The sequence below is a fragment of the Bidens hawaiensis genome, unplaced genomic scaffold (assembly GCF_021521415.1).
Source record: "Bidens hawaiensis isolate Kalapana, Puna unplaced genomic scaffold, B.hawaiensis_p1.1 tig00005959_1, whole genome shotgun sequence".
Lineage (NCBI taxonomy): Eukaryota > Viridiplantae > Streptophyta > Magnoliopsida > Asterales > Asteraceae > Bidens > Bidens hawaiensis.
The window spans coordinates 1,176,736-1,189,876 of NW_027491394.1; the positions used below are offsets into that span (position 1 = coordinate 1,176,736).

The window sequence follows — 13,141 nt, forward strand, 5'->3', positions numbered from 1 at the left end:
ATGTTAAATAAACAGAGTTAAGCATGATGGTATATTTGCCTTTTTACCCTTTTAATAATTATTCAAAATTCAACTATTTAGTCGTGATAGTTTTTAGCATCATAATTCTTTTTAATGTTTCGTACCATAGCAATTAAGTAGACCCCATAAACCAAACCTAGTGTTTTAATTTGGGTGAATATGGGTAATTGTTACTACACAGTAGATCATTTTGGGCCTCTAATAATTTTTAGATGGGTTGATATGTGTATAATGAGTGAAAGATCTAATACAATCTCGAATCAAAATGGGTGGTTCTTTTCTAATCCACGTCTCATTGTTTTGTCGCTGACAGATCAACTCATCCAAAAATCCTCAACCCTAAGTTTGACAAAAGAGTTGCTTTGTGTTACGGGTCTTAACGGGTTCAGATCAGAATAGATTGATTTACAAAATGGCATAAAAGTTATAAGTTGAGAAAACTCATATAATTTGACTAAAATTCTTCATTTGAAAAATTACATGCGCGACGTTGGTTACACATGTTTCACTGTCGGTTATGCGCCCAAAGATGCCTTACACGTGTATCGGCGTCGGCTTACGCATCTGATGCTGCATTACACGCCTATCGACGCTGGTTACACGTCCGATGTTGCGTTACGCATATACCAACACCAATTACGCTTCCGATTCCACGTGCTACCAACACTGGGTCTCACACCTAGTGACACGTTATATTCCAAAGGGCACCAAGTTGCTTATTTAAAGGCGCCAAGGTACACCACACACGTACCGAAGCCGGTTATATAGATGCCACGTTACATGCGTACCAAGACGTCCGTTGCTTTGCTAGTAAAAAAATGTCCGATAAGTTAGTAGGAGTCGAACCCGTTGTAAGTTTGTAACCCACACCCGTTCGTCCAGACGTGCCTACGATTAATTAACAATTGATTACCAGCCTTTCCAGAAATGCAAAGGCAGGACGGAAGTGATAATATTTTGAGCTGAAATAATCGGTGGCCGCCATTCTAACATAACGAAACTTACTTTCCGATCAATCCATCCATACGACCATCACTTATTCAATGGATTCATCTTCGCCTGTCAATTGGGAAGCCCTAGACGCTCTGGTTATCGAATTCATCAAATCCGAAAACCTAATCGAACAATCGTCAGCATCTCCTCCTCAATCTCCATCTTCATATTCCTCATCGTCGTATCAGTATCGCTTGCTAATTCTCCATATCCGACGGTTATTACAATCCGGTGACATCGATTCCGCCATTGATCTGTTGCGTCTCCACGCTCCTTCTATTCTCGAGGATCACCGACTCCTGTTCCGCTTACAGAAACAGGTGAAGGATATTTTTGTTTCGATTTGTATGTTTAATTTCAAAGTCAAATTAGTTTTAATTTTATTTGTCTTTTGATTTGTGAAGAAATTTATTGAGCTTTTGAGGAAAGGAACCGAAGAGGATCGCGTCTCGGCGATTGATTGTTTGCGGAATGCACTCGCTCCTTGTGCTCTGGATGCCTATCCTGTATGTATCTATCTATATTCTATATAAACTGTATGAAATGTAAACTGTACGTAGCACTAATTCAGCTACAGACTCTGGATTTTATTTTGGATGCCTTATAAATAGGAATCATAGTTATTAGAAGCTCTTGCTTCTTGCATCTAGGCCCATTTTTCAGGCGAGGCTCAGTAGATGCGCTTCTAGTTTCTAGGCGAGCGCTTCAGTATGGTGACTGGAACATGAGAAGATAAAACCCGGGCTAAAGAAACACAAGGAGTGTTATTGAAACTTAGATCTAGGAGAGGCCAAAGGAATTACATTGAACATTTTGTTATTCAAGTTTTGGAATTACATTTGAATCTTGACTATTTTAGAACTTTTGGTGCTGATTAGATGATGTTAAATATTATATAATAACTTTTGTTTTCTTTGTTTGAAGATTATTATTATTTTCCATATACATAATATATTTTTAATTTTTTTATTTGAGTGCACTTTTTTTTCCTCAGGCTCTTGCTTTTTTTGCGCCTTGCGTCTAGCCCCCAAGCAAGGCCTGTGCGCCTAGCGCATTTGATAACTATGATAGGAATACCTTAGGGCTTAGACTTAACTTATTTAGGTCACTTACCATAATGGTATTTCCCTTACATATTTTATTATTATTATTATTAGCTTTTATATTGCGGTTAAACTGCAACCTTATTATTAATATTATTATAATTAGTAGTAGTTTTTTTTTATATAACTGTTAAACTTTTTTTTTTTTTTTTTTTTTTTTTTTTTTTTCATACACATGTTCTTAGAGCCGAGGGTCTCTCTGGAAGCCACCTCTTTATTCCTTTGGATAGAGGTACGGTGTGCCTACATCCCACCCTCCCCAGACCCTACCTATAGCTCTGCTGTCGGTGGGATTTTACTGGGTATGATTGATTGATTGATTGATTGATAGGAATAAATGAGTATATTCTTATCCTTACGATCAACAATTTTTATAATTTTGCACTTGTAGAAAACATGTTTAAATAAACACAAATGTTCCATTCGCAGTTGACCACATGTCTTTTGTTTTATGTATATGTGTTTGTACCTTGTATTGGTTGTGACATGACTTTATTCTTGATTCTAAGGAAGCATATGAAGAATTCAAGCACGTGCTCCTTGCGTTTATATATGATAAAGATGACGTAACTTCTCCTGTGGTGAATGAGGTAAGAAATTTTGCTTCTTTTTGGAATAGGCAAATAGCATTATATGTTTATGTAGTTATGTTTTACACTGTGTGGTTCTCGTGTTGTATGTCTATTTTTTATAATTTTTTACTCATTTTATTCAAATTAGCTTGTTACTAAGTCTTGAGTTGCTGCCAGTGCCACTTCTGTTATGTTTACATGCACTTTCATATAGCACAATTCTTAATGTTCTTAATTCTTAATGTGTAATAAATTATCCTTAACAATTGGTCAGTGGTCTGAGAGGAGGCTTTTTGAACTTGCTGGATTGATGACATCTGTTTTAAGAGCTCACTTGCATGCATATGATCCCGTTTTCTCTATGGCAATCAGATACCTAATCAGGTCTCATAACTGTTTATACTTTTCCATCCTCGTCAGCAATTCTCTACCCCCCTCCCTCCCCCCCCCCCCCTCTTTTCTCTTTCAAGTGTCATTGATTGATATTCTATAATCTTTCAGCATACACAAGGGATTTTGCTTTCGCCAAGGGATTTCATCCCCGATAACCGATCTTACTGAGCGGTTGCTACTCGAGGAGCGTGATCTCCCTGCAACTCCACAAGAGGGTTTGTTTGAAGCACCTCCATTTAATGAGGTACTTTTTGTAATCGTCATGTTCTGTTCTGCCTATGCAGCTCATAATAATGTTTTGTTTTTCTCTTTATATCTGAGATTAGGTGGACATACAAGCCCTTGCACATGCTGTTGAGCTTACAAGACAAGGGGCAGTTGATAGCTTGAAATTTGCGAAGGGTGATCTATTTCAAGCATTTCAGGTAAGCTTATCTTATGTGATACACTTCATTATCATACATCACATGAAATGCATGAGCATATATTTATTGCATGAAACAATAGGAGATTGATATATTAGCATATTGTTACAGAATGAAATATGCCGTATGAGATTAGACATCACTATGCTTGATGAACTCATTCACGAGTACTGCGTTTATAGGGGCATTGTCAACTCTGGTGGCTTATACACTTCTCGTGAGTTACACTTAAATATTATTAACCACTTTTTCTTTTTTATTTATTGTATTGATTGCATATGCTGACATCATCCCTTCCTCACATGAACCAGCGGTGTCAAACCAAACAGAATCAGAATCTACTTTATCTGCAGACTTCTTGGATGTTAGAAGTGGATCCAATAAGCTTGCTGATACTGACATGGATTCACCTGGAACTGGTGATGTCAGCATTCAGAATCCTGAAGGTGAAGGACGGTGTGGTAGTACTGTCAGCAGCCATGAAGACTGCAGTACCAGTGCAATGCATCGACATAAAGCTTCTAAAATCCTTCAAAGAAATAAGAGTCGGGGGATTTGTGACAGGAATAAACGTAAGAGATGGAAGGGAAGACATGATGTACAAAGTAGTTCCAGTATGTCAGAGGAGCAACAGGTATGCTTTGATTTTGGAATACACACGCACACTGACACACACACATAATAGGGCTGTAAACGAATTGATCCAAACCGAACGAGGCCTCATTTCTGTTCGTTTGTTAAGCTTTTATCAGACAAATGGACAGTTGACGAACACAACTGAATGAAAATTTGTGTTCTTTCGTTAAGGAAATGATTTTGTTAATGTTTGTTCATTAACTCTTTTTAAAGGAACACAAGCGTGCATATGTTAATTTGAAAATAAGAAACAACACTGTTAATCCCAAACATTAGACATAATCACCCAAAAGATAAATTCGGTTTAATTTAAAAGTAATTTACATAATAATCGTAAACATAATTATCCCAAACAAATGTGTGAAACGAGATTATGAAGAGTGAATTTAGGATCAGTGAGTTAAGTTAGTAAAATAATCAAAAGTTAAAAAACGTAAAAAGTTTAATGATCGGATAATAAACTAAAAAATGTAAAACATAAAGTATAAAAAACCTTTAATGAATGAACATGAACGAATGTGAATGTACAAACATGAACGTGCCAATTAAATTACCGAACATCACGAACGTAAATGAATGAACACGACCTCTATTCATGTTCTCTAGTTTAATTAATCGAACACAGTTCCCTGTTCATTTTCGTTCGTTTGTTTATTGATCAAATGTATGTAAACGAACCTTCTGTCGAACGGTTCACTGAGATTTCAGTTCGTTTACAGCCCTATTCAGTATTCATGTATGCATATATTCTCGTGAATGGAAATTGACTTACTTTTGTGCTGCAGGTTTCTGAAATATCATCTTCTGTAGAAGTTAGTAGTGATAAAGAGGACACACATGAGATTATGCTGGCAGTAAAGGAGTTGGCAAATAAAGGAATGGCTGCAGAGGTTGTAGAAGAAATAAATAATATTGATCCTACCTTTTTTGATCAAAATTATATTCTTCTCTTCCAGCTAAAAAGGGTAAGTGATGTATTTCTTTGGTTCAACTTGAGTGGTTCTGTACATTGATGGTGGTTTTAAGCTGCTTTTAATCCCTAGTATTACTGTGTGCGTTCACTGCTTAATGTTAAAAGACAAAATTACCCTAGTGAAACTCAAAGCAAACTGCCGACCCTTGACTTCTGGTTCCAGGTTGAATTTGTGAAGTTGGTGAACTCGGGTGACTATTCTCGTGCACTCAAAGTTGCTTGTTCTCATTTGGGACCTTTAGCAACAAGAGATCCAAATCTTCTGAAGCCCTTAAAGGAGACTTTGTTGACTTTGCTTACACCTAATGAGAAGTTTTCTGGTGAAAGTTTGCCCTTTCATGCTCTTTCCACTTCACTCCAGGTTATTATTCCATGATTTATTCATAATGCTCATATTTTGATTGCAATATTAGATACTACTGGATTCTAGATCCATATTCCCCAATCTGCTTAATGAGGTTCAAAATTCAGTATTTTTCATGTTGCTCTTAATTCTTTGAGAACAAAATTAAATTCCACCAATGATAAATCAAGATATACAGTGCATGATCTGATAAATGGCATGGCTATAAGTGTTATAGGAGAGTTCTTTTTTACGATGGATGTTTACTATATGACTGGAGCTTTTGTGAAGTTTCCCAACCTTTAATTTATTTGCAAAAGATTTGGAACGCACAAAAATGTTCAAGGCGCTACACCAAGCTAGGCATGTAAGAACTTTCTTAGCTATCCATGTTACAACGTTAGATGAACGTGAGTCATTTTTTTTATCGAACAAAGTTCTAATAGAATTACCTCCTCAACTGCCATTCCCAAGGGTGTTAAGCTTTGATTGTTATAAAATTATTGAAAGGTACAATAGTCCATTGGTAGTCTTAAGCATGTGCGGTACCTCAGTTTTTTTTAACACACCCATCACATGTTTACCTGAACAAGCCAGTGACATTGTTAATATACAGATCTTGTTGTCTGATTCTTTGCAATTTTTGAGCTTGCCAACCATACAATGCCAACCAATTTGTATGGTTGGCAAGCTAGATAATTGAGAACAAACAGTAGATTAACAAGATTATAGGCTTGTCTAGGTAAAAATGTGATTGGAGTGTTAGAAAAATTGAAGTAGCGTATATTCTTAAGACTACCATGCTTGGCTTAACACCCTTAAGAATTGTAGTAGTGGAAATAGTTCTATCAATACCTAATTCAATACAAAGGATATCTCATTCATCTAGCCTTGTAACATGCATGACTAAGAAAGTTCTTAGGTGTTTAGCTCTTGCAACACCTTGAACTTGTTGTGTGTTCCAAATCTTTCATACATAAATGAAAGATGGTGAAACTTCTCAAATCTCCATTCCTATAGTAACATCCAACATAAAAAGGAACTCTCCTACAACACTCTTAGCCAAGTCATTATTCAGGTCATGCATTGTATATTGTTATGTATCATTGGTTGAAAGATAAACCCACATCATTTGATTTTGTTCTCACTGTTAGATAATTCCTCCCATTCTTTTACGTGTGTGCTACTTGTACAGCAAAATCAAATGATTCACACTATCTTAGTACTAATATATATGCTAAAGTTCTGGTAAGAATTGATACATATATCCCTTGTTTTGTGTTTTAACGACTAGAAGTGTTTTTGCAAATCAAGTGTGCCTTTTTCCTCGGCTTTTGGGACCCTATTTTCTCCTTTGCTTTTTTAATCTGTTGTTTTATACTTTTATTTTCAATTTTTCTTTTTCATTATTAGTTATGCATGCTATTACGTTAGTTGAAACTTCAAACATACTATTTTAATCATGTGCAATTTGTAAGGCCAATACGTTTTCTGACAGTTCTTATAAGCCACAATTTCATAACAAAATTTCATAAAAAACGACTAGTAAAAAAAAGTTTTGATGTGTTGAAAGTTTTTATATATACCGATGTTTTACAACCTTGTCTTTATAAAGTTTATACTGCTGTTATTTAATTGTGATTTTTAAACACGACCAATGTTTTTATTCTTGAATTGTCCTGTTATGAATTTATGATAATTCTTTATATCATTGAATTTAAGAGAATGATTTTTTAAAACATGATTGATGATTTATTATATAACAATAAATTTTTTTCTTTTTATTAATCTTTTTTTAGAATACGTTTACACTTCCAAAATAGATAATGAGTTGGATTCATCATTCATAAGGAATAACTATAATTAATATTAAAATGCTAGTAATATTGACAGGCCTAGTTTTACCTATGGATTGTTTATACGAGCTAGGAATTAATTCTGTGTTGTTAATGGAATGGCCAACAGTCAACTCACCTTAATCTTTGAAGGACGTGACTTTGATGCATGCCCATATTTAGCAAATCAGGAAATACGTCAATTATGGTTTTAAAATCATTCTCATGTGTTGTAACTTTGCTTTATAGGATCTCTAATAGTATTAAAATTTTAATAATGTTTTTCATGATTTATATTTCACTACAAATAGGTTGCAATAGGTAGAAAATTGGGCATCGAAGAGCCTCAACTTATGAAAATAATAAGAGCTACACTTCACACGCATAATGAGTGGTTCAAGCTTCAAATGTGCAAAGATCACTTCGAGGGCCTGCTAAAAATCGATGTTTTAAAACAAGTCGATTCTTCTCTGCTAGCCGACACTCTTTCAAAGTCTTTGACCAATGATGTCAGCAGTAACACTTGTTCACAAGGCACTGCGACTTCCAGCAGCAAACCACATGAAGATGGCAGCAGTCCTGCTCAAGTGTCGTCCACTGGTGAGATTGTATCTGATGAAGCCTCAATACTCAAAGTTATGGTAAGTCCTCAACGCACCTGGTTATTTTCGGTTATAAATATTAATCTGATAATTTGGGGTGATATTTGTGTAGGAGTTTCTTGCTTTGCCTCGGGCTGATGCTATACATCTTCTAGCACAATATAATGGGAATGCGGAGACTGTTATTCAGCAGATATTTGCTTAGTAGTATGTTTGTATGTACGTGCAACTGTACATTATACATGTCTTGTCAGATTTGATGTGTTTTCGTATATTAACATACATTGTTTAATTTATTTGTGCCATATATTCATACACACCAAAACTGTGGATATGGGGATAAATGTATGCTGTATTAAATTTTATGCATGATGAAGGGAATAAAGAGTTGAAGCTGAATCTGTTGATATTTTTTATAGATAATATTAGAGGCCTAATTAATAACTGGCTGCTGCTGCTTCATACATTTGTTGAAAGATAAAAGGGCAGCATGTGCAATATAATTTATAAAAAATTGATGATAATATATTAATATATGTCAATGATCCCAGCTCAAGTGGTTGAGGTGAGGCACATGATGGTTACAGATCCTAATTTAAGTTGTTGAGGTGAGATACACAATGATTTTTATACTTACCGATAACATATATGCATGAAAGCTACAAACTAACCATGATGCCCTTGACTTTACAATTACTAATTTAAATGTGAGATACAAATAAGTGAAATGTTGTTGTATCACGACCATTGCAATAAAAGCCAATAATAATTTATTTAAACTCTAAAGATATGTGTAATTGTGTATATCATTTTTCATTTATACTGAATCATGTCAAATATATGCATGAATCTATAAACCAACTATAATACCCTTAACCTTTAAAGTTCACAATTAATAAATTAAACATGAGATACCTATGACCTATAAGGGAAGATATTATAGCATCGCTGTTGTAATTATGTCCTATAAAATGATGCATAACTATAGCTTCTTAGACTCTCATCTAACTTCTTATCTTTTCACTCTCTAATAGTCATTTGAAAGGTTAGTAATACCTCCATACCTGATTTCGTTACCAAAATCAAATTTAAATAAATATTGTAAATGCGTCACCGTTACAAGTTACGATGACTTTCAACTGAATATTAATTTTCTTTTGATTTCTACTTTTAAATCAAGCATATGCATGTAAATTTTACATGAATCAAACGTCCAGTAAACCATTCAGCTGAATGTTTATTTAGTTAAATGAACGAGTATGAACACATGTCTCATTCGTTCATTTATTTTCATAAACGTTTGCTTATGCTTGTTTATGTTTATTAGTTTACGTTTGTTTTTCGTTGGTTTATATTTGTTAATATATTTATTTATTTTTTTTGGGCCTATTACAATTTAATCTAGCTTTAATAACATTTTAGGCTCAATAAATTGTTGTTTACATTTACGGGCGATCATAAACAACCAAGAACACATTCATTTCCGAAACAAACAAAAAACTTGTTCGTGCCTAATTGCTTGTTCGATTATAGTTAAACGAATAAATACGAACATGCTCATTCGTATCCATTCGAGTCGTTTAAAAGCCTAATCAAGCATCAACATACCATTTCAAATTCTTAAAAACACGCCCCCTATATGTAATTTACAAGACTTAGCCAAAATCACATTCATTAATTAACAATATCCATACCGTACTTAACTAAATGACACATCTACTTTAACATTCATATTCGGATTTAAATTTTAATACCCGTGTTAATCATGCCGTGTCCTTGACGATTTAACAAAACACGACACGCTTTGCTAGCCTAGACCGTAGATGGCCAAAACTCAACATGTTGTCCAGAAGGGACACAATCCGTAAAGTTACAAAACCTCAAGCGTGTTGTCTAAAACTCAACTTATCTTGTGTTGTTAACACATCACCAACAGTGGTCTGGTCTTTGACTCAGAACAATGAAACACGGGTAGTGAGTGAGTCAATCAGGCGGTCGGTTTCACGAAAAATTGGCCCAAATAAAAAGTCAAAATAATATTCAAAGTCTTCTTCCGGCTTACACGCGAACTTGTTCCAAATCCACCAGATTCTTAATACAAAGTCTTGAAAACAATAAACAATATTCATCCAGAAAACGAACGCACACGGCACACCAACACCAACTGTTTGTTTGTTAAACTTTCTATCTACCCGATATCTTAGCTCACTTACTTAGGTATGCTCGTGATTCAGTCCCACAGTCAACTCAAGACCACAAGATTTTGTGACATCACTTAAATGGTTTTCTTCACTAAGGTATTATTCTTATATATTTTAGGTTTTAATTCTGATCTTGAATTACAAGTTTTTTTTTTTTTTTTTGGAATAAAAATTTTGTAACTTGAGTTGGGTTTTTCTCAAAATTTGATTTTTTGCACAAAATTGTGACCTAATTTAATATATGCAATTAATTTAAATGAATTGGCTTGATTTACAGGATGCTGTAGTAATCAAGCCTCCAAAGAAGTCTGCAGTGGTGTTGAGACTGATAGTGTTGGCATTTTCAATGGTGTTTGGTGTTTATGCATGTTCCATATGTTTCCAGCAAGTAAATACTGAAACCGATCACGCGTTTGTTGGCGTTCAAGTAATCGAAAGGCCATGTTACAACAGACGCGTTGACCGATCACAAATCCCGTTTTTGCATTACCCGAGTCCCAGAACTTTTGATAGGTAATTCTTTCATATAAAATCTGTAAACTTGTTTCATACACTATTAATATTGTTTTGGTCTGTATTTGCAGGTTGGAATGTGCAAGGAATCCGGTGCGTTTGTTTGTGATTATTTCTATGCAAAGATCGGGGAGCGGTTGGTTTGAGACTTTGTTGAATAGTCATGTAAATGTTAGCTCAAATGGTGAGATTTTCGGTCCGAAGACTAGGAGGGAGAATGTTTCATCGATTGTTGAAACGCTTGATAGGGTTTATAATTTGGATTGGTTTACTAGCTCTGCAAAGAACGAGTGTTCTGCTGCGGTTGGCTTCAAATGGATGCTCAATCAGGTATTTATATGCTTGTGTATCTATATAATGTATGTACATGTCATCCTCCTTTTCACGAATTTTGCCACCCATACTAGTTTTTAAGTAGTTTGGCTTAGCGGTGCAAACGATACGGGCCGAGTCCAAGCTCGTCTGAACTCGAGCTCAGCTCGTTTAACTTAAGTGAGCTCGAGCTCAGCTTATTTGTTATTTGTTTATATACATCTATTTGTTTTTATATATAAATATATTTACAATTCTATACATAACATAATATGTATTGTTTAGTTAGTTTATTGTAATTATACACATAACTATATTTATCATGCAGCTATATATTTATTATATTAAAAAAAGTTATTATGTTTATATAAATAATAAGCTTGTTTAGGCTCACCTGTACTAAGCTCAATAGTTGATTATATGAAGTTCGGGCTCGAGCTGGTTTATTTAATAAGCTCCAAGTTAAGCTCGAGTTTGTTTAAGCTCGGCTCGATTCGAGCTTTTAGCGAACTTCTGTAGGCTCCATTTGACCCCCCCTAGTTAGGCTACCAAGCTTCTGTAGGCTCCATTTGACCGTATCATGCGAAAAAGTCACCAGGGTTGTGTGTGAATTTTTGTTTTGCTTAATGATTTTCTATATTCTGAGAAACGTTACATTAATATAGTTTATTATCATAATTTATATAAATGCAGGGTCTAATGGAACACCCTAAAGAAATCATAGACTACTTCAACAACAATGGCGTATCTGTAATATTTCTTTTAAGACGAAACATGCTTCGTAGATTGGTTTCGGTGCTTGCGAATTCGTATGATAAAGGTGCCAAAGTTTTAAACGGCGTCCATGTGTCTCATGTCCACTCACATGAAGAGGTATCGTTAAAGGTCCAAGTATACAATTTATTTATTTTTTTCTACAAACATCTATAAAGACAAGATATTTAATATTAATTTTCATTATGTTTACAGGCTTCAGTACTTTCTAAATACAAACCTACAATCAACATAGCTTCACTCACATTGGATTTGAGAGAAATGGAAGCAACCGCCATGAAAGCACTTGAGTTCTTCAATAGTACCAGGCATATTATTCTCTATTATGAAGATCTCATCAAGAACCCTTCTGTAAGCACAACTATTTATTGTTTTTACTCACGGGACTCTCCAATACCCTGTTAACTAAGTACACGGCTGTTGCAGAAGCTGATACAAGTTCAAGATTTTCTGAAGCTACCGCGTATGAAGTTAACCAGCCGGCAAGTCAAGATTCATAAAGGATCGTTGTCGGAACATATTAAGAATTGGGACGATGTTAATAAGACTCTTTATGGAACAAGTTATGAAAAGTTTCTTCAAGCTGACTATTGATTCGAGCATGCGATGTGTTAATATCGGTAGATTTGAGTAGTTTTTAAACCGAAAGATCAAGATGGAAAAGCGACTTGATTTTGTTTTTCATTTGATGTAGGCTGCATAGGTTTTTCAAGTAGTTTATAGGTATTCGTATTTGGTTAGTATCTTGCTAGCTTATGCCATTTGTTGGAAGTGCAACTAGGCTTGTAATCGAACATGATTTTCTTTAATTTCATTGTTTTTGTAATATGTCTAGTGAATCAAATTGTTGCTGTTTCATATCCGCTTATATTCTCGTTTAACTACGGAGTTTGCCATGTGCGATCTTGGACCACTTTTCCATCATTTTAGGCATCTCGGTCACCCGCAACAATTGTCTCGAGAACAATACGTCCGTGACAAGTAGGCAACTTGCAAACTGTCACACACCTGTTAAAACCGAGGAGCAAAAGTGCAATGGTTTACGTAACTTGCAAACTGTCACACACCTGTTAAAACCGAGGAGCAAAAGTGCAATGGTTTACGTATGTAATAAAATATGAATAAGTTTTGTTATGATTTAATATATAATTAATATATATGTATAAAAAAATTTCCTTACATGTCAAAGAGATGTAGTTGATGAAGATTAATGTTGCTTACGTGTGTAAATTCGAAACCAAAAACTTTTAAACTAGGGTATCACCGTATATATTTTTCACATTCAATATTACATAAGTTTTACTTTTAAAAATAAATAAATATAACATAATAAAGTAAAGATAATAAATGGAAGAGAAAATTATTGTTTGTGTCCATGTGGTTTTAAGGTGGAGGCACAATGAGTTTCTGAAAAAATTTTGAACTGGTTGAGTCCTCGTGGTTTC

The 13,141-nt window shown here is 34.7% G+C and overlaps 2 protein-coding genes across 2 annotated transcripts; both read left to right on the top strand.

Moving 5' to 3' along the window:
* The first annotated feature begins 1,015 nt into the window (after nucleotides 1–1,015).
* Nucleotides 1,016–8,276, top strand: LOC143631230 (uncharacterized). The gene is made up of 12 exons (XM_077100053.1): nucleotides 1,016–1,334; nucleotides 1,419–1,520; nucleotides 2,627–2,707; nucleotides 2,964–3,073; nucleotides 3,191–3,326; nucleotides 3,409–3,507; nucleotides 3,619–3,724; nucleotides 3,819–4,141; nucleotides 4,929–5,108; nucleotides 5,280–5,477; nucleotides 7,606–7,935; nucleotides 8,009–8,276. The coding sequence occupies exons 1-12, from the start codon at nucleotides 1,065–1,067 to the stop codon at nucleotides 8,099–8,101; spliced, it is 2,028 nt and encodes a 675-aa protein (XP_076956168.1). The 5' UTR covers nucleotides 1,016–1,064; the 3' UTR covers nucleotides 8,102–8,276.
* A 1,828-nt stretch (nucleotides 8,277–10,104) lies between these two features.
* On the top strand, nucleotides 10,105–12,515 carry LOC143631231 (uncharacterized). The gene is made up of 6 exons (XM_077100054.1): nucleotides 10,105–10,193; nucleotides 10,375–10,610; nucleotides 10,682–10,940; nucleotides 11,616–11,795; nucleotides 11,892–12,047; nucleotides 12,123–12,515. The coding sequence occupies exons 1-6, from the start codon at nucleotides 10,176–10,178 to the stop codon at nucleotides 12,288–12,290; spliced, it is 1,017 nt and encodes a 338-aa protein (XP_076956169.1). The 5' UTR covers nucleotides 10,105–10,175; the 3' UTR covers nucleotides 12,291–12,515.
* The last annotated feature ends 626 nt before the right edge of the window (nucleotides 12,516–13,141 follow it).